The sequence below is a fragment of the Polypterus senegalus genome, chromosome 17 (genome assembly GCF_016835505.1).
Source record: "Polypterus senegalus isolate Bchr_013 chromosome 17, ASM1683550v1, whole genome shotgun sequence".
Classification (NCBI taxonomy): Eukaryota; Metazoa; Chordata; class Cladistia; order Polypteriformes; family Polypteridae; genus Polypterus; species Polypterus senegalus.
The window spans coordinates 5,457,340-5,479,353 of NC_053170.1; the positions used below are offsets into that span (position 1 = coordinate 5,457,340).

At 43.1% G+C, this 22,014-nt stretch overlaps 1 protein-coding gene across 2 annotated transcripts in view; it reads right to left on the reverse strand.

The window, feature by feature from the left end:
- Positions 1-944: 944 nt before the first annotated feature.
- The window catches only part of slc25a39 (solute carrier family 25 member 39), a 55,647-nt gene continuing 34,577 nt past the window's right edge, over positions 945-22,014 (reverse strand). For both annotated transcript variants that reach the window (XM_039740837.1, XM_039740836.1), the window contains 6 exons: positions 17,285-17,409; positions 12,489-12,662; positions 12,278-12,387; positions 9,979-10,060; positions 7,610-7,690; positions 945-2,957 (listed from right to left, as the gene is read on the reverse strand). In XM_039740837.1, the coding sequence (XP_039596771.1) occupies positions 2,839-2,957; positions 7,610-7,690; positions 9,979-10,060; positions 12,278-12,387; positions 12,489-12,662; positions 17,285-17,409 (691 nt within the window). In that variant the 3' untranslated portion in view covers positions 945-2,838. The remainder of the gene's footprint in view (positions 2,958-7,609; positions 7,691-9,978; positions 10,061-12,277; positions 12,388-12,488; positions 12,663-17,284; positions 17,410-22,014) is intronic.

A 22,014-nucleotide genomic window follows, 5' to 3' on the forward strand; every position in this document is an offset into this window, starting at 1 on the left:
GACCTGGCAAAGCGGCGCGGGACGCCAGACCTGGCAAAGCGGCGCGGGACGCCAGACCTGGCAAAGCGGCGCGGGACGCCAGACCTCAGGTATTTATAAAAGTCCTTGCATGTTCCACTCTGCACACAGCGCTGTAGCAGATCTAAAATGTTTCAGTACTCCATCCTCACTTTCCACACACCTAACATTAGCAGGGTAGGAGGAGTTTTGGTCTGACGCACTCGCGTCCCCAGGTCTTCCATCAGCTAATTTGAAACGTGCTCAGGAATTCGCCCAGAGGTTCCCCTTCTGTCAGCCACACGTCCGTCCAGAGATGGCGGCAGCACCCAAGTTGGGCCGCTGTATTCAAAAGGTGCAATGCCTTGCTGCTTCACTGAAGGTCCACTCCACCAGTCTAATGCCCGACCAGGCTGATCCCTCACCCTCGCAGCACTCGACTAATTCTCCGGTTGTACCAATCGTCACCAAATACCCAACTATGGATTTCAACTCTGAAAGGCCACAGTGAGGAACCTAACATTACAGCAGGTTTGGAAACAAATTGTGGATCATCTACCACCCACCTGCCTTGTGCCCGGTGTTGGCTGGGATTGGCTCCAGCAGACCCCTGTGACCCTGTAGTTAGGATCTAGCGGGTTGGGTGATGGATGGATGGATAGATCGATCTACCACCCAGCCTTTAGCTCTCTAATTTCTCGGATGTCCTCATTCTCGGCCAAAACGTGACTTATCAGTTGGAGTCGCCCATTTCGTGACGTTTTTTAGTTACTCCTAGACCTCTAAAACAAAATGGCTGCCATGGTTAAAAACCCACCAGCGTGTTGTGTTCTCCATTTCCAATATCCGGTTATCTACCCAATCCTATTTTTTTTTTTTTGAAGCCGTTTGTTCATCTGAGTGACAACAAGCAAAGCCGCGGTGGGTTTTCAGATTACGACCACATCAAGTGCATCCACAAACAACATTTTATTACCTTTGCCATTAATTTCCAATTAAACATTTGGGGTAAGGGGTGACCCCCCCCCCAAACCTACCACATGTCTCTTTATTTAACCACCCCACCCTTAGTGAGGTAATCTAACGACACCACATTTGAAATGCCCTGCAAAAACAAAAAAAAAACCCTAATGGGGGTCGGCCCTTTCAATCCCTCCTCCCCCCAGATGAGGTGCCCCATCATTATTAATATCCAATTAGTGTAAATAGAGACCCCCACCTGCTTCTCAGACCCCTTCTACTCACATTCTGAGCAAACAAACAGGCCAACGTGAAGTTTGCACAACCGAGTAGGAAGGGGCGGCCAACGTCACAGTAGCAGGGGCGGTTGTGAGCATTAAGGCCGGTGGTCCGACATATGGACCTGGTGGTCACCTCGTGAAGGATGTGCTCCCTCAGGGAGGAGCTGGCCAAGGGCTCAAGTGATGCAGCAGAGGCCAAACTGAACGACCAATGCATCGAAAATAACGAGAAAAGACGTCGAGTGATCGGAGGAGCATAATCAACAGGGAAATGTGAAACAGCAATAAATAAAAACGGAACGAGTGAAAACAAGATGGCAGGGCACTTCACAGCGTCAAACAAATGAGCTTATTCACAGTGATTGAAGGCCGTGACGAGCTACACAATGCGTTCTGAATTTTTTGTTTAAGTAACAAGGAAGAAAGTTGCAGGAACGTAGTTGGCGTCGAGCAGCCCTTCACCCAAAACATCCATCGAAACCTGCCAAGTGTCATGTGAATAAAAGTCCTAGGAAAACAACAAAAAAAATGGGTGACAAGACTGTGGCTGCAAAGTCTACGTTAAATCGAGGAAAACAAAGCAAGCAACAATGAAGACCACCCCCACCATGGGCCCCTGAGGTGGAGTCCCAAAATGCAGAGGACTCGCCTCATTACTTCGAAGGCGCACTGCTGGACATGTCCATGTTAGCGTTACTCCCACTTCTCCATCTACACTTCATGGTCTGCTTTCTTCACAAGTCTCGCATGCCTTCTGCTCACATGACTACTTTAGCTCCCATTTATAAAGGCAAATGATGTCCGTTCATTCAAGACATCTGTCCTGCAGCTTACTGGAAGAGGGGTCTCTTAATTCTTCAAATGGAGAAAGACGTGGATCTTCAGGATAGGATAGGCTGGTGCTCAGGTGACACACAACTGCAGTCAGACCCGAGGTTTGATCCTTTGAAGTGCTAGGTGGGCGACCACCAAACAAACGGCAGCCTCCGACTTTCCACATGCCCCTTTTCTCAATGAGAAGGTCGAACAGCATGTAGGGCTGACTAGATGAATAGGGAGAGGGTTGGACGACGGAGGAGCTCATCTGACTGATTTCAAATGGTACAACCTCCCACTGAAAGGGGGTTGGAGGAGATACAGGAAAACCCTGAGAACATCCAGAACTCCACTTGTCCACTGCACTTCTTATAAAGAGCACATCTGGGAAACTTGGGTCCTGAGGCGAATTAATCGGGGCAAGAAGGCAGAAGGTATACGACAGTCATCTTCTCGATTCAGCCTGCCCAGTAAGACGTCCATGAGCTCCTAAATATAACGACAGAAATGAGCAAAGTCACAGAATCAGGAAAGCAGTCGAGAGGCTGGAGACAGTCGAGCAAACAGACTTTCAACGATAACAAGCATGTAAGCATCATGGGGGACCTCTAAGTCTGAGAAGAAGAAGAAGTGCTTCAGGGTGGGACTGCAAAAGTAAAGAATCAGAGTTGCTTCTATCCGCTCAGCAATAAAACAACAAAGTGAGGTGGTCAGCTTGACAGCAGCACAACGTGCAAAACAAAAATGGACAGAACGGACATGGCCAGTCACTTGGCTTTACTTTTCACAGGTTTTGGAGCTCTCGCTCATAGTTCAGCTTCTGAAAGAAGGCTTTCCCAAACTCGTAAGTGCTGATCATAACCGCACAGGCCGGGGCCACTTTTATTACTCGGGGCATGAATCCTGGGGAAGGAGAGAAAAAAAAAAAAAAAAAAGTTAAAACACAAAGTTTTCCAGCCCGTCAACTGGGAAGACAAACACCTTGAATTTCCACAAGGAGGACTCCCAGGTCTTAACAAAACTTTACAATAAAAATCAAAACCTCACACACATTTTCATTTGAACTCGAGGCTCTTCAAAACAGCAACACAACACCCAGACATGAGCGTGAGCTGCAGCCTGTTAAGTATTACCAACGGGCCTCCCACCCGCCTCTCACTTTCATAGTCACTCGGTGACTTGTAATGCAATTTTCTTTGTCTTTAATGTTGTGGACCTCACCTCCTAATAAACCACTTGGTCTGACCCTACACCTGTCCAGCTGCTTTTCAATGTCTGAATCAAATTGAGATGGCCAGGAATTCTCTAAAGGAGAATTCACATCATGCAGGTTAGCTGCACTGGCGATCCTAAATTGTCCCTAGTGTGTGTGTGTGTGTGTGTGTGTGTGCCCTGCCCGGTGTTTGTTTCCTGCCTTGCACCCTGTGTTGGCTGGGATTGGCTCCAGCAGACCCCCGTGACCCTGTAGTTAGGATATAGCGGGTTGGATAATGAATAGATAACCCATTAAAATCCTTGCTTTATGTTCTTAAGTCTCTATTTTTATATAATATATTGGTCTGGGTGTGTAGGGGGCAAGTATAAAAAAAAAATTAAAGGAACACTTTGAAAACACATCAGATCTCAATGGGAAAAAGAAATCCTCCTGGATATCTATACTGATATAGACTGGGTAATGTGTTAGGAACGAAAGGATGCCACATCGTTTGATGGAAATGAAAATGATCAACCTACAGAGCCCTGAATTCAAAGACGCCCCAAAAATGATGTGGCAGGCTAGTCCATTTTGCCCAAATTGAATTGCAGCAACTCCAAATTGTACGCAGCACTTTGTATGGCCCCTGTGTTCTTGTATACATGCCTGACAACATCGGTGCATGCTTCTAATGAGATGACAGATGGTGTTGTGGGGGATTTCCTCCCAGATCTGGACCAGGGCATCACTGAGCTCCTGGACAGTCTGAGGTGCAACCTGGTGGCATTGGATGGACCAAAACATAATGTCCCAGAGGTGTTCTATTGGATTTAGGTCAGGAAAGTGTGGTGGCCAGTCAATGGTATCAATTCCTTCATCCTCCAGGAACTGCCTGCATACTCTCACCACATGAGGCCAGGAATTGTCGCGCACCAGGAGCCACTGTACCAGCATAGGGTCTGACAATGGGTCCAAGGATTTCATCCTGATACCTAATGGCAGCCAAGGTGCCTTTGTCAAGCCTGTAGCGGTCTGTGTGACCCTCCATGGATATGCCTCCCCAGACAATCATTAACCCACCACCAAACTGCTCATGCTGAATGATGTTACAGGCAGCATAATGTTCTCCATGGCTTCTCCAGACCCTTTCACTTCTGTCATGTGCTCAGGGTGAACCTGCTCTCATCTGTAAAAGCACAGGCACCAGTGGTGCATCTGCCAATTCTGGTATTCTATGGCGAATGCCAATCGAGCTGCATGCTGCTGGGCAGTGAGCTCAGGGCCCATTAGAGGACATGGGGCCCTTGGGTCACCCTCATGAAGTCTTTCTGGTTGTTTGGTCAGAGACATTCACACCAGTGGCCTGCTGGAGGTCATTTTGTAGGGCTCTGGCAGTGCTCATCCTGTTCCTCCTTGCCCAAAGGAGCAGATACTGGTCCTGCTGATGGGTTATGGACCTTCTATGGCCCTCTCCAGCTCTCCTAGAGTAACTGCTTGTCTCCTAGAATCTCCTCCATGCCCTTGAGACTGTGCAGGGAGACACAGCAAACCTTCTGGCAATGACACGTATTGATGTGCCATCCTGGAGAAGTTGGACTACCTGTGCAACCTCTGTAGGGTCCAGGTATCGCCTCATGCTACCAGTAGTGACACTGACTGTAGCCAAATGCAAAACTAGTGAAGAAACAGTCAGAAAAGATGAGGAGGGAAAAATGTCAGTGGCCTCCACCTGTTAAACCATTCCTGTTTTGGGGGTCATCTCATTGTTGCCCCTCTAGTGCATCTGTTGTTAATTTCATTAACAGTAAAGCAGCTGAAACTGATTAACAACCCCTCTGCTACTTAACTGACCAGATTAATATCCCAGAAGTTTCATTGACTTGATGCTATACTCTGATTAAAAAGTGTTCCTTTAATTCTTTTGAGCAGTATATACACAGGGGGTCCTCGGGTTACGACGTGTCGACATACGACGTTTCGAGTTTACAACACTCACTCCGATAAGAACATTCAAAAAACTGAGACGCGTGTGTTTCAGCTTACACGGTTAGCGTCGGACTTACAGACTACGTGGGCGAGCCAGTTTGGTTGCGCGCAGCGGAAGTACGCAGCGTACGAGTGATGGAATTGGCAAACTAGTTTGGTTGAGCGCTGAACAAGGGTCTCATTTGTGTTGCTTTGTTTGGCAACTTTTTGGACCCTCGAGTCTTCAGATGGTAGTGCTTCGAAGCAGAGGAAAGCCGTCACGATGGAAGTGAAACTGGACCTCATAAAGAGATCAGAAGGAATAAAAGGAATTTTTTTTTTTTTTTTTACACTCATTTTTTCTGTTACTACAGTACAGTATATTTATGTCCTTTTCTGTGGCTTGGTTGTGTTTTTATGTTCTAGATTACGATTTTGCAAATGTAATAGGATAGGTAAGTGACTTAGGCTAGGGTGTGTTTCGAGTTGCACCAAAATTCAGGTTACATCACCGTTGTAGGAACGGAACTGCGTCGTAACCCGAGGACCCCCTGTATAGTAATATGAAGAGAGCTGAAGAGTGGCCCGTATTTCTAATTTTCTAATCTGACAACCCAAGGCGAGGCTGCTGTGCAACACGACGCAACCCACCGAGCTGTACGTTCTTGTTTACTTGGGGAAGGGAAGTTTTGCGATTCCTCAACTGAATAAACCCCAGGCTTTCTGACTTGGGATGCCACGGGTTTATGGGCAGCCTCTCATGCAAGGACGATCAAATAAGAAAGGAGACCCTCTGAGCAAATCCTCACCAGTTTTATTGAAAGTGTCAAATGACAGTGACTTCTAGAATACCAATTTCATGCCACACCAACGTCAACTGGCAACTGAATTTGTCACCTGGATGGCACCATAGCATTAATAACTGGGTTTAACTCTTTCAGGGCTGATGTCGACTTTTGTCAAAAGGAGAAGTTGACGACGGTAAATCAACTGTAAACTGTGACACAGCCAACCGTTATGTTTTAGTTGGACTCTCGTTCCTAGAAGGAAAGTTAGCTTCGTTGGTTTTGACCGAGATTTCCTGCGCTCCCGTGAGTAGCAAAGCGCAAGCAACGGCACAAATAGCACCGACGTCTGGTGTCAGATCAAAGCGGACGTGTAAAGCAAAATACTCCGTGGACAACGCCTTGCCTGTTCTCTCTGAATTGGACTATGACTGATCGGACTCTGATTTTGATACAAGCGATCGAAAACAAATGCGAGGTTCCAGCTTCAGCTGACTGGTGCCCAGCTAATCGTGATACTGAGCAGGTTCAAGTAGCTGACACGCCTACGGCACTGTTCGCCAGGGAGGGCTGCCACTTAGCAATGATAAGAGGTAGAAACCAGACTGCAATAAACTGCGACAGAGAACGCTGCTGCTGCCCCAGCCACACGAAGACAACCTGGCAGCACGAGTGTCGAACGTTCTTGGCAAACTGGCAGCCACAGCATGCAGCAACAGACGTTTTATGTTGATTTCTATGTTAAACCATTGCTTTTCGGAAAACTTTTTTGTAGAAAATATTTAGCCCTCAAAGAGTTAAAGAGAAAAACTGCCTCTCAAAAGACAAGAGAGAATCTTTGAGGGTTTAATGAGCTACATGAATACATCTTTAGGATTCAATTACTGGACAACTTCTGACACTTCTACAGAGTCCAAGTATAGCTACCAGAGTTTCTTTATGGCTACAACACGAGCCAATAACATTAACTGTGGTGTATTTTGCACTTGATATTGAACATATTTAAAAGGTTGCCATTGTTTTTATATTAAAAAAAGAGGATATGTAAAGAAATGTAACTCATTCTAATGTAGCACAACAGCCACAGGAGGGGACATCGGTGTCACCACAGTCGCAGATTTATTATTTCTTTATGGTCTCTTAATCGCCTTTTTTGGGGCGCAGCGGTGGTGTGTTGAATAAACAGACCAGGCCACCCTGCTTCCTCTGGGGTTTTTCAAGGGATTTCTATGAGAGCCGACATTCTTTCTGATTTTATTCTGAACAAAACCAGTTCTGAAATAATCTGAAGGAGAAACTCTTAGCTGGTGATTTACTTTAATCCAACTCTCTCATAATCACACGGAAATGCAGTGCAAAAGTTAACGAATAGCAAGTACGGCATTTAAAACATCAGGAGACGACATCGCCAGCTCCTCCTGTCAAATCGCTTTGGTGGTTTTGGTGTGCATCTGTTTAGGAGAATAATGACAATGCAGCCAACCATAAGAGGGATGGGGTGATTAAACAAAGCCTTCTATATTTTCAAGCATTTACCAGTCTTTATGCCTGATCCTTACCAAAATAAAAGGATTTCAGAAATGAATTCAGTTTAAATTCGCCAACAGTACCTGCAAACAGGCCCCTGATCCCAGACTCTGTGCGGATTCTTTTCATTATGAGCCAAGTGGATGTAGGCTTCCTGGAAGACACTGACAAAAGGAAATGGACATAAAAGCATCAGCAGGTGTGGAGACTGGGGCTGTTATATAACAAAAGTTTCACTTATTTAGAAGCCCACAGATTCTATACATGGCATTAATAAGAGAACAGGGAACCAAGAATGGAGGAACAATAAGAGTAAAACAAACATATATACAGAATCAACAGAAACTAAAGAATGAAGGCAAGAAAAGTCCTGGCAGGAAAGCTGGCGCATGAGCAGTTTGGCTAGAATATACGCATTTGATGAGGATCTAAAAGCAACAGCCTGAAGGTACTGACAGCATCCTGGGACCCAAAACAGACTCACTAACTGCAACCCGCCTATAGGAGCCCATCAATAACGACAGACTGGCATCAAAATCAACCTTTTCTAGCCAAGTACGCCTCATGATATTTGCCCACATCTTTCACAAAAGCTCATAATATCTGTGAGATCTACAGCCACACGGGATTTCGGTCAAAAACTCCATTCAAGATCACGTAGCCTGTCACACAGCACAAGATGCACAGGAATGCTCTGAGGACCATGATCAAGGTGTTGCCCTCGCCACCAAGTTCCACAAGATCTCAATCCTACCAAGCATTTGTGGGATGTGTTGGAAAAACAAAGTTCAATCTGCAGTGTCTCCTCATAACTTACTAGAGTGAGAGGACATGTTGCTAATGTCTTGGTGCCAGATACCACAGGACACCTTCAAAGGTCTTGTACAGTCCATGCCTCAGCTGGTCCAAGTTGTTTTAGTGGCACATGGAGGAGCAACATTAGAAAGGTAGTCATAAAGATTTGGCTCATCTGTGTCTCTCTATAGATAAAATCCAATGTCTGTCTGTCTGCTTTTCACGAGAGAACTACGCTTATTTGCTTGAATATTCCGTTGATTTTGCGACTTCTCTCACTGCACTATGTATCATAGTTTGCTTGTGGTACCGATTTATTTGCGTGAATCGAGAGACACACACCTGGCCAAGCGGAGGGGGAAGACCTCCTCACGGGCCAGCTGCAGGGCGTACCTTACCTCCGCTTAGCTCGTGAACGAGGAAACTACTTAACAGATTTAGATCGGGTTTTTCTAGAATTTGCTCGAACATTCTGGTTGATTTTGCAACTTCTCTCATTGCGCTAAGTATCACAGTTTGCTTGCAGGAGCGATACACTCGTGCTAATCCGAGACGGAGGCTGCGGGCCGAGGGATGGGAAGCGTGACGCCAGGAGTAGGGAGATGGGCAGGGCCCTCCTCACTGTTCTTTTCAATTATACGCTGGCGGAGTCGCGGAGCATGGCTAGTACTGTATAAATGGAAATCTAAATGGTGCCCTTGCATAAAACATCTTGTGCTTCTCTAAAACGAACTACTATTTAGGTAACGCACACACGATCACTTAGAAATGACACGCCTGTTGCATCCTTGCTCTGCCACCCTTTTTCTCCGATGCTTCCTCTTTCCAGATACACACGATCCAAGATTCCGGATTTGCTTGACTATTTCACACAAAGCCCTGGGCTCAATTTGCCAGTCATCTCCTTTTTCAAAATATTGGCTCTGAAGTCGCTCAACTCACTATTTCCATAGTACTGGTTTGTGTGAGGAGTCCTCTGGCAAGTGGCTCACTTTTTAAATCTTTTGAGAATTTTCTCCACACTTAAACAACTCCACCAACGCCAGCTCAAAATTTGAATCATCAAATCAAGCAAGTCTGATTGCACCAACTTTTCGTAAATGTTAAAACATTAACAACGCTCCACCCACTACTCCACTGTCACATCTCTTAAGAATCAATTTGGTCTCCAACAATCCTAGCCAGCAACATATTTGCTCTGCCATGGGACTTGCCCCTACCACTCCCTATAAAACCTTTACTCTTAATGCCCTGGCACATTTATCCATATGCTGTGAGACCATCCAAAGAGATTTCTCTTTCAATATCGCCATTCCACCTCACACTTTTCCGCTTCTGGACCCAACTGCTTTACCTTCTTCTTATGGTCAAAATGAACTCTTACTTGGTAGGAAAACTCGCCTTAATCTCTCAATGGAAACCACCTAATTCTTTTCTTTCTAACTTCTGGGAACCCTTTGACAATTGAGGTTCACCCCCTTGTTTCCTTATATCGGCTAGGCACTGTACTGGAGAAAGGTTCTTTTTATGATTTATCTGTACCCCATTAGATATATCCGTTAACTCATTGTGACCAAACTTTCCTTACAAAAATAAGATGTTAAAATAGTTGGAAGAAAAGACAGAAGGAAGAGAACCCTTCAGATGATGCCCGTACCTTTCAGTGTCTCCATTTCCCCCAGCTCAATCTGCCTCTGGGTTTTCACTACATCAAATGGAAGAGTCATGATGGCTGCAATCTAGAAAGAAAAAGCAGAATCGAAGGTCATGGGAATGCTTCAGGTCCATCAATTTTACCCAGCGAGTCTGTATAAATCAAAAAAGCAACTTGGGTCCCCAGAGCCCAGCTATCAAACAGATCACAGAGGAGGTGCATTACGGGAGATGTCAAGATGAAGTAAGCAGCCCACTGTGATAAGAGGCACATGATTATTCTACCATCACATAATGAAGCCATCAATTAAAACGCATTTGTTCATCCAGCACACACTGCAGATTTGAGGTACTTCACTTCGCCAACTGAGCCATAGCTTTGCCTCCTCTACATATTCTGTATACAATGTATAATACAGTGGTCTCAAACTCCAGTCCTGGAGGGCAAGAGAGGCTGCAGGTTTTCATTCTAACCCTTTCCGTAATTAGTGACCCGTTTTTAATGCAAATTAAACTCTTTTGAATTCATTTTTAATTGACTTGCTCTTGAAGACTCAGACCCCTTAATTGTTTCCTTTTTCCTTAATTAATTAGCAGCCAAACAATAACGAGATACAAAATGAGCTAAAAAAACAACTGGTGTCCATCATACAATATCTGAAAATAAAGAAAGGTGAAGGTCTCAGGAATGTCGCTCTCCTCAGGTTCCCAAAAAAAAATGTAACAGAGCTCTTGGAAAGAGAAAATCAACAAATTTCCGAAAAGTCTGCTCATGCACCACGAGAGCAGCAACAAGCCTCGGAATTAAAGAACGGGTTTAAAAAACGACAAGAATCGGCACCTCATTAAGAAACCGGTTTTGGACTGCGGCCGTGACTTAGTTGGATTCCTATTGGCTCACTCACTTCACGTTTCATTTCTGTTTGGGTGTCATTAAAGAAAAGAAATGAAGCAATTCAGAGGAACGATGGACAAATTCAGGAAACAAATCTTAAAAAAAGAAGTCCTTTAACTCTTTTAGGGCGGATGTCGACTAAAGACAACACAAGGGGGTTGAGAGCGGATGTCGACTAAAATCCACATCCAGGGGCTGAGGTTGTAAAAAAAAAAACAGCTATAAACGTCCATAAAACATGCCATTGTGTTATAGGTAGACCCTCTTGACTAGGAGGACTGTTAGACTCTTTGACTTCACATTGAATCCTGGCATGTGCATGAGTAGCGTAAACAGTGTCTAGAATGGCATCAACATCTGGCAAGAGAGCAAACCGAATGTGCAAACTAAAATGCTCCTTGTGTACTTATTTACTGTGGATCATTGCTGAATCAGACTCTGACTTATTGAACTCCGATTTTGATGCAAGTGACCTGGAGATCGCAAATAAAAGTCAGGTACTTGCATCAGCTGATCAGTCCCCAGCTGATGGTTCAGTTGACGAACCTGCGGCAAAGTTCACCCTGGGAGAACCACCAGACATTGATCTGTGGGAGGCAAGCTGGCAACTGGTCTTCACCAAACGACATGGCGTTCTCTCTTTGAACTGCCTTTCCCGAGGTTTCTTCCATTTTTCCCTACAAGGTTTTTATTGGGAGTTTTTCCTTGTCTTCTCAGAGAGTCAAGGCTGGGGGGCTGTCAAAAGGCAGGGCCTGTTAAAGCCCATTGCGGCACTTCCTGTGTGATTTTGGGCTATACAAAAATAAACTGTATTGTATTGTATTGTTCTAGTGGACGCTACGGATTACCGGCCACCCAACTACGTCAAGCTGTTTATTTCCCAGAATGCGCTGTGCCTTTCAGCTTATGAACGATGATTCTTACGGAATGAGTATGTGAATTGACATATCGTAGGGGCTTATGGAACATAAAACAGTGACATTTGCCAAAAATAAGGATTTTATGCTGATTTACGGTAGGTATGTGTGTAACCACTGTTTGTGAGGTTTTTTTTTTTGAAAACAATATTCAGCCCTGGGACAAAAGAAAAACTAATTAGCCGTAAAAGACTTAAAATGAAAAGAAAAGGAGTTAATGAGCAGCAAAAACTGGTCACCAAATAAGAAAAGGATTGAATGAAAACCTTCAGCCACTGCGGCCCTCCAGGACTGGAGTTTGAGACCACTGGTCTAATACAGAACGTTACATCACGTGCTGTGCATCAGTCATTGTGAGATAACGGAAGTAAGTTTAGTTGGCCTGCTCTTTGCAAAATTGTTCTAATATTCTATATTAGCTTAAGCTTGCCTCATCATACATAAATCCTGTTTTTTTTCCCCCAATACTAAAATTCAACGGCTGTACATACCGCTCCAGAGATCGCTCCTGCTGTAAAACTCATCTTGAAAGTGGCTTCATGAACGCTGTACCTCTCGCACAGCTGGGCCTTCACCAGCTCATAGTTGAACCAGTACAGAGCTGCAAACAAAAACCAGAAAACAGAGATGGCAACGGGTACATAGCATGGTAGACAAATACACAACACGCCCTCAGCCATCAGGTGGGGGTGACCCAAGTACCTGAGAAGGGCACGTCCCTGAGTATTGTTGGTCCCCATCCCCGCCAGAGGGACAGCCAGCCGCCCTGTGCCACAGCCATCTGGATGCACGTGTGCAGCTCACGGTAAGACAGCTGTCTCGACTGCATTTTGGTACGGATGAGCTCCAGGGGGCTAATCACCGTCACTGCACCCACTGTGGAGAAGACAAATCAGGAGAGGATGAGAACAAGGCCATGGGAAAGAATAAGACAGACAGAACAGCACTAATTACAATGATTCATGCATATCTCCAAGTGATTAAAAGAGACTGAGACAACGTGGTAAGTTTAGATGCCAAACAAAGAAAAGAACTAACACTGAAACTGCAAGAATGAAGCCAATGGACCGTGAATGCCAGTCTGACATGAAGAGCTTAGTGGGCAGAGACCAACGACACAGTCTACATTAAAGCACCAATTACCATAATAATTAAAGCAGCTGCACATCCTACAAAGCATCTGAATGCAGCACAACACACACCACTATGGGGCGCTCAATCTCTACTCGTTTATTAGAGGGGGGCAAAGCCCAAGGACAGCACGGGGAAATATGGACTCAAGTTTATATCGCATTATAACACACACACCCAGCAGCACCAACGGCCAAGTGATCAACTGACAGTACATGCAGACTGGAAGAGAATGGCCACTGTTTTGGACTTTAATATTCAGTGGGTATAGAAAGAAATCACCTTTGGAAATATTCCCTTTTTTTTTTTTGCTTTGCACCCTTAAATGAAAACACACAAACAATATTTGTTCCCCACTTTACTTACTCAATGCAACATATAAAATCCAAATGAAAGATATCACAGCTACAGTTCAGAAAAATTATATATATAAAAAAAAAATCAAAAACAAGACCCACTGAGACTAATAAAGGATCACCCCCCCATGTCAATGTCATTTTGTTGACCCCCCTTTTGTTTTAATGACAGCCTGGAGTCAGTTGATTCTTCTCTATCAGCTTTGCCCACCTAGACTGAGCCCACTCAATATTTGCCCCCCACTCTCCTTTACAGTTTAACTGTCGGTCACATTGGCTGGTGAGTGTTGGTGGTCTGCTATCTTCAGATCTTTCCACAGATTTTCAGTGTGATTTCGGTCTGGGCTCTGACTGGCCACACCAGGACATTCACTTTTCTCCTCTTCAGCCGCTTTGTGTTCAATTTCGTCGTCATGTTGAAAGGTGAATATTCTGCCCATCTTCAACTTTCTGGCAGAGGGTAACAGGTTTTCCTCAAGAATTTGACTGTGTTTTGCCCCATCCATTTTTCCTTCTACCCTAACAACAGCCCCAGGCCTTTGGCAGAGAAACACCCCGCAACAACAGGATGCTGCCACCTTCATGCCTTGCTGTAGGTATGGTGTGTTGTAGATGGTGAGCTGCATTGGATTTCCGCCAGGTGTACCGTTTGGTATTGAGGCCAAATAATAAGACCTTTTCTCACTTGGCATCAGAATCTTCAAGGTGCATTCTGGCAAAGCTCAAACGAGTCTTAATGTGTCCTTTCTTGTGGCTTTTTCCTATCGACCCTCCCGAACAAGTCACAATTGTGGAACGCTTGTCAAATTGTCGTCACATCCACACCATTAATGACCACTCTGTGCCATAAAATCCTGTAACTCCGTCAAAGTGGCCACTGGCCTCTCGGTAGCCTCTCTTACCAGTTTTCTCCTTGCTCTTCCATCCAGTTTGGAGGATCCAGGGACGGTCCTTGTAGTACCAAAGACTTGCCACTTCTTTATGGTGGATTTTACTGAGCTCCTTGGGATTGATAAAGCCTTTGAGATTTTTTTGGTCTCCATCTCCTGCCTCATGTCTGTCCACAACTCCATCCCTGAGATCTTTTGAAAGTGTCTGGCCACCCATAGTCAGTTGTTTGCTGTCAGTTGCTCTACCAAGCAAGAGAATGAACCAGGAACAGCTTCACTAATCATACCAATTACAACTGATCACAGCTGGAAGGAAACCAGTAACCGCAATGGAAATGGTGGGCACTGACACCTGAGTGAGTTTGTGGTTCCTTTATTAATCTCAGGATTTCTTGTTTTTTCTTTATTTTTATTTTTAAATTCTAGTGAAATGTAGCTGTGATATCTTTCACTTGGATGTTATAGATTGCATTGAGTAAGTAAAGCTGGAACAAATATTGGTTTGTGTGTTTTCATGTGAGGCTGTAAAGCAAAAAAAATGGGAATATTTCTCAGGGGTGGGGAGCGATTCTTTTCTATACCCCACTGTGGCTGCTTCATAGCAATGGCTACAGTTCTCCCTGCACAGCAACTGCTGCTTCAAGCAAAGTAGTCTTGCAGGGCCAAACATGAATCGTGAACAAAAATTCACACCTGGGGGGACAGCCCGTTAAAATGTTTGTAGTGAAAAATGGCAAAAACTGCCACTGAAAATGTTATGCACACAGGATTGGTTCCCAAAAACATACCACGTTGCTCCAGTGCATACACCTTAGAAACATTCAGGGTTGCATCGTCTACGATATCTTTGTCCTTTTGACTACTGAATTACTAACAGGAGCAAAAAGGTAAGTGTTGTGGTCTGCGAATATGCTAGGTGTTAAAATGCTATATGACAGGTTTGCATTTCCAATTAGTAATGTTAACTTGCTTTATTCAATTAGATACCCGTTCGTATGCAGGAGTAGTGTCGGCGTCGTTACATCTCATGTTACTGTCTTACCAACTCTTTTGAAGGCAGCCATTCTCACCTCCTTTTGGATGGGGTGCGACACCCCATTTACTTTGAATGCATATTCCGAAAGCCAGTTTTTCACAAACAGAGTTGACAATTCTTTCGACACTTTTTCTTTTCATATAAACAATAAACCTTTACTGATAGAATATTCAACATAATGGGCTCCAGTATTCCCACAATCCTGTTCGGGATAAAGAGGTTTTAGAAACTAAACATCCAAACTTTGTACATATATACATCAGGACTACTTCTAACATCATCATCTTAATTTTGAACAACAGTGACCACATATTAATTACTTTTACCTCTAGTCCACTGATGTCTTTAAAATCAAAATGTATAATCTGATTTTACAGAAAGACTTATCCCTTGCAATGGGTTAGGTTTATTTTTAACACATGGGTTGTGTTCTTCACACAAGTGACAAATTATTTCTGTTTAATGGGAGTCTTTTTAGAAAACATTTCAGCTGTAGAAAGTTTACCGAGAACAGAAGCTTGCTCTCGGATGAGGTTAGCAAGCAGCACCAGTGCTTTTTGCCATTTAAAAAAATACTGCCCTTGCTTTCAGTGCTGCCTTCATGAGGTGTTGGATTGGTTTAGGAATGCAACTCTCAGGTAGACAAATTGTTCCCACTCACTTTTAAGCAAAATTTACTCATGGTTGTCTCCACACATATATATTATTATGTCGGATTCTGCAAGACTACAAGCAAAGAGACTAACTAGCTCCGTAAAAGCAGACCAGACAGTTGTCTTCATACTTGAGCTCTATACCTGTGCCAATCGCCCACGCAGGTGCCCACACACCACACTACTTTCTGTTGAAAGTGTCTTTTCTAAGCTGCTAACTCCAGTGGGAATATGGCAATCACTCACACCCTCAGTAGATTATCACTGAAACTCCGACACTCGTTTTGTTGGTTTAAAGTGGAATCTCCAGTTCAAAAGCTCAAACTGCTATAGAGTAGTTTCATAAAATGCTTTACAAAAAATATACATGTTTTCGAGATTGTGAGCATCTGAGCTTCAGAATTTGCCACACCCTTCCTACAGCACCTGCAAAATCAGACAGCATGCAGTCGGGGCCAGGAAAAAGGGGTGCACAATGTAATTGCTAAATTTGATGAGCCTAGCGATTTTCAGTTAGATAAATTGACAGGGTCCGACGGCAAGTTCAGCAAATGAATTTGGAGAAGTCAGATATACCCCACAAAGTCATGTAATGTGACATCAGTCTAGAGCAGGGGTCCTCAACCACAGTCCTGGAGGGCCGCAGTGGCTACGGGTTTTCATTCCAGCCAGCTTCCCAATTAGTCCTCAGTCCTTGCTGATAATGAAACTTGGTGTTTAACTATATGGCTTGTTAGCACTTTCATTTATCAAAGACAAATGTAATTACATTGTAGATCAGAGGTCCTCAATTACAGTCCTGGAGGGTCGCAGTGGCTGCAGGTTTCCACTTCAACCAATTTTTTTAATTAAAGCCCATTTACTTGCTACTAAAGCAATACATTTTTGGGCTTAATTTTAGTTTTCTTGCCTGTTAAAATTCAAAATTTAATTGTTATTCGTTTTGTTAATCAGACATTAGTTAATAATAAAATGCAGATAACCAATAAACCAGTAGCTCCCCAGCCAACATGCTTTCTTTGCACCATTAAAAGTGTCGGTTTAAAAAAAAATGTTTAGAAATAAATCAGAGAGGAATTGGAAGGAGCGTTAACTTTAATTCTGTTCTAGTCCACAAAACGCATGAATAATGCTCTCAGGTAAAGAAACTCTACAGCACAATTACAATTTCTCTTGGATGAATGAAAGCACTAACAAGGCATACAGTTAAATACTAAGTTTCATTATCACCAAGTACTGAGTTCTAATTGGAAAACAAGCTGGAAGAAAAACCTGCAGCCACTTCGGCCCTCCATGACCGTGATTGAGGTCCCCTGGTCAAGAAGCACAGACAAAATTGACATCAAATTGGAATACAGTGTACAACATCTCTTATTTAACCAGCCAACACACTCGCGTCACCAAAAGACACTGAATCAAGATTTGCACCTACATCGAGCAAGTGCTCCGGCCACCAGGGGTATCTGACTTCCTTGGTATCCCATTCCATATCGCAGGAAGTCACGCAGCTGGTCGTAGCAGGTGAAGTAGATGACTGTGGCTGGAACTGCCATAACCCTATACAGAAAAACAGCAAAGCCACGTTAGGTCTCCTGAACCACTGGCCCCCATTTCATATTAAATAGGAAATGGGAGTGCAGGGAAATCAAAAGCTGATTAAAAAAATATTTCAATGAGAAATGTAATGACAGCTTCATAGCACTAAAAAGAAATCTGTTCCATAACCCACATTTGGGCGTATATTCATTTGCCACACTGACCACCTTGAAGCCTCAGGACGAGACATGATGTAACAGTAGAATTACCAAAGCCTACAAAAAAACTTGTAGATCTGTCCCACCTTAAATCCCTTCGCACCTCTCCGTCAGCGTCTTTTGTCCTGTAAATGTGTCGATAAGCAGCAAGCAGCCTGCTATCAAATCCCCCACCTCCACACAGTTTTCTCAGCTCAAGTCTGTTTACCTGCGTGTCAGTTGCTTAGAGTTGTATAGAGTGAGAAGTCAAGCAAAATGACACCTTATATAAATACTACTGTTCCATGTCTACAACAATGTATGTAAACACATCGTTAAAACAAATGTTTATTATGTTTTAGTAATTAGTGACAAAATGTAGACATGAAGTGTATAATGTGTGAATCCTGAAGTCCAAATATCAAAGAAACACTTTCACAAAAGATACAAATATAACAGAACAAATCTGCTTCTATTCAAGAATATAACTGCTAAAAAAGAACCTGCGGTAGGGTGCGCCATTCACACCCATTTGCTACGACCGCTTCGGTGGCGCAACGGTATCAACTGCTGACTGGTAAACAAAACTTCATGGGTTTGACCCCAGCTGAGTCCATTCTGAGAAGTGAGCTGCTCTTATTCTTACTATCTTGGAATAAAAACATACATTTGATTCCAGTCGGTAACAGTCGGTGTAAATTTATGATACTTGTAAAGGTTAGCTTTTTGTTTTTTTTTTTTTCAGTCGCATTCACAATCCCAGCCCCACTCCCCCAGATCTGACTCTGCTGTTTTCACATAAAGAAGCGCTATAAGTGTTTGAGGGTTTTTTTGTTTTTCTAACTAGCTCAGTTACCCATCTAGAGCAAGCAGACTGCAACTTCAAAACTGTAGAAGAATTAACAGAATCTATTTTAATTTGTAGAACAAATGTTTTCTACTTTATAATGTATTCACTAGGTGGCTTCGCTCGGCTATCCCCAGGTTTGGTTAACCGGATATACAATTTAAACAGATTATTTTCATGAGAATTGTTACATATGCATTATTTTCACTTTTACTTTAAAACTTAAGTAAAAACAATATTCGGAATTAACTTTTCTTCAAGATCGCACTGAATTTTGATTCCGTGTTTGAACTTACATCGTGACAATGAAAACGTATAACTGCCTGTGAGTAAATATCGTTTCTCTAATAAATAAAATGACATTTTCGAATGGTTTGTCCATGCTGTCGTCTTCGCTTAGTTGTTAACGTGTCATGTAGTCTAGAACGTATAAAATTGTCCAGATAAAATTTATAAGAGCTGAGAGCACAGGAAGTGTGTCTGACAAAAGCGTTCACAAGACTGAGAGGTTAGATGATCGTGGTCTTGTTTGAAAATAGTTGTAAGTATGGCGTGACTTGAAAGAATCTCATGTTAAAAGTCTCTGTCTCATGGGACTGCATACTGCGCCAACGTTTTTAGAATCTTAATTCTCGCTGGCAATACGAATTAGACTATCTACAAGTCTCCGACTTAGTTTAAATCTGAACAACATATTCGATCTCTTTTCGCTGTTCCGTTATTTCACCGAGTAATAATTCCCGTTTGTTTGCGCTAATGCGATCTTTACTATCCTTTGAGACTTTAGAATTTTTACACTTACATTATCTCTAACCTGCTCTGCATGTGTACCGCGCCACATTTTTGATTTCTTTATGACATTCCACTTTGTCATCCACTCTGTCTTTTATTTCCAGCCCCAGACATGGTTAAATCTCCTGGCACAAAGACTCGTTTCACAGGACGTGAAAATGTCACTCTGAGAAAATCATGTCTCGTCTCCTTCCAAGATTTTTTTTAATATAAAGGTGAAATTTTTTTCATTTTCTGAAAATAACTCGTACATAAATAAGGGAGCATTTATTTGAGGGGAATAAATAAGACATTGACCGACTGCTTCTTTAAAAAAACTTTTTTTTTTTGTTCTTTTCATGGCGTGTATATAAGCAAAGACCTACCTTACTCATTCACAAGCAAAACAAAGCTGGCCATGACATAAGCAATCTGTTAAATCAATTAGTGTGTTAACATAAGCATCAACAACCCGATTTACAACAGAAACCCGGTTTCTAAAATGCCAGGTAACCTTTATTCTGATTAGAGAAATTGGGTTATTGGCTCCTGAGAAAACTGGTTAAGAAGAGGTAGATTTCCCTTCCTGATTTTGTGGCCACGTAAATCCATTACCGGGTTATTGTAAAGGATTTTGTAGTCTGCACATGTCCACTGCACTCAATCTGCTTGAGCATGTATTTGCTTTGCACACTCTTTCAGCAGCCATGGTTAGAAGTGTCCACAAAATATATTTCCAGAGGCAAATCTTTGGATAAATGTATTATTTCTTCTCCCAGCGGAAAGAAATCTGTCTCAGTATTTCAGAAATGACTAAACTTGTGTTGATGAGCTCAACGTACAGTGCTAAGCTCAACATCACCAGCTTGGGAGCGGAAGTACAACATGTTAAAAATAAATCGCGTTATGTAGTCTGATTACTTTTAAAATTAACGAGTAACCTAAGATAATAGTTAACCTTATTGAAGTAAAAATAGCACACATTATTAAAATTCCAGCAGCAGTGGGCGTAAAGCAAGAAGCATACGAGGTGTGGCAGAAAAGTAATGAGACTGGCAACACTGCAAGCGATCTGGCAACGCTGCGCTGTTGTCCTTGGTAGAGCACGTGTATCAGTACCCTCCCATAGTTTCAACTCCTTCCGTTAACTACGTGATTTTTTGTGACTGCTATTAGCAAAGTTGTGTTTTGGTTGTGCGTCACGCAAAATGGAACAGCGGAATTTGTAGCAACGTTGTGCCATTAAATTTTGTGCTAAGCTTGGAGAATTTTTATAAAGACTTCCTTGAAAGGTTCAGAAAAAGGGTCATTCACGCGAGACCAGACATTGCAGACAAATGGATGCTCCATCATGACAACGTCCCATGTCACACTGCCCTCTCCATAACAGAATTTTTGACGTCAAAAGGCATTCCTGTGGTTCCCCAGCCCCCTTATTCACCTGACCTCAATCCGTGTCCTCAAAGGACGTCATTTCTGGACTTTAGAAAACATCCAAAAGAGTGTAACGGACATGCTGAAGACCATACCGGTTGAAGACTTCCAGCGCTGCTACCAACAGTGGGAACAACGTCTCCATCGGTGTGTAGCTGCCCAAGGGAACTACTTTGAAGGGGATAACATTGATGTTTGAAAAAAATAAAAACTTTGGTAAAAAAAAATCAGTCTCATTACTTTTCTGCCACACCTCGTACATACCCAGTAACAGGGCTCAATTGCACAGCGCCAAGCACAAAAGAGTTTGCTGCGGCAACACAAACCTGTGAATAATGTGTCATAAGAAAAAATCACAGGTATCAAGCGTTACAATTATTTTTGAAATCACTGTGGTCAATGATGTTTAACTCTTTCCTGAGCAGTTTAATGACATTGGAACGTAAACGTGGATTACTAAGAAACTAGGTTTGTGCCTAAACTGGGTTATTTACCTTAACCCGATTATGTGTGTGCATGTAAATGCAATGAATGCCTACAAGTTTCAGTGTCTGACCTTGAGGAGTTTATGGTTATAGCAAAGCAGACATAAATAGCACATTGCAGACATTTATAAAGAAAAGGACAAAACTGCTGGGAATCCGAGGCACCCTTGGGATGTAAACAATTTCACCTGTTCTGTCGACTCTCAATATTTTCATTCTCTATTATTTGAAAACTAGCTGTGTAAGCCTGTGCTGTGAAAAGCCTAGGGTCCTACAAAGTATTGAAATCGTCAGGAAAAAAACTGAAATGTAGAGATGTCAGGTAATTGAAAGGAACCACTCTGGGCATCTCTACCCTAGGAGGTTTTGTTTTGTCAATGTGCTTGCATCGCTTGTGCATTAGAGGCGGGAGGAAAAGTAAAAGGGATACAGTTTTGCCGATGTGCTCGACACTCTTTTGTAATAACGGATAAGTGAGTGACTCTTCAGAGGTTTTGCTTCACCGATGTGCTCGCCTCACTTCTGTATTAGCAGCTAAGCGACTGTCTTCCTTCGAAGGTTAAGTTTTGCCAATGTGCTTGCCTCGCTTCGGTTGCGTCCTCAGAAGTGGAGCCCTTAACTCGACTCCACCTCTCACTTACGGGCCGGACAGACACACACACGTGCACAAACACTTCCACCCGTACACGTTTATATATAAGATGAATAGGAACTAGAAGTAGTAAATCATACTGGCTTTGTTCCCCAGAATGTAAATGGCTAGATCAGACAGAGTGACTCCTTTACTAAAATATTTAATTGTCAAAGTCTGTGAGCTCCACACACGGAGGTCATGCGTCTACAGCTTTATAAGCAGGCCTATTTTCAATTTATCCTTAAGCTTATATGAAAA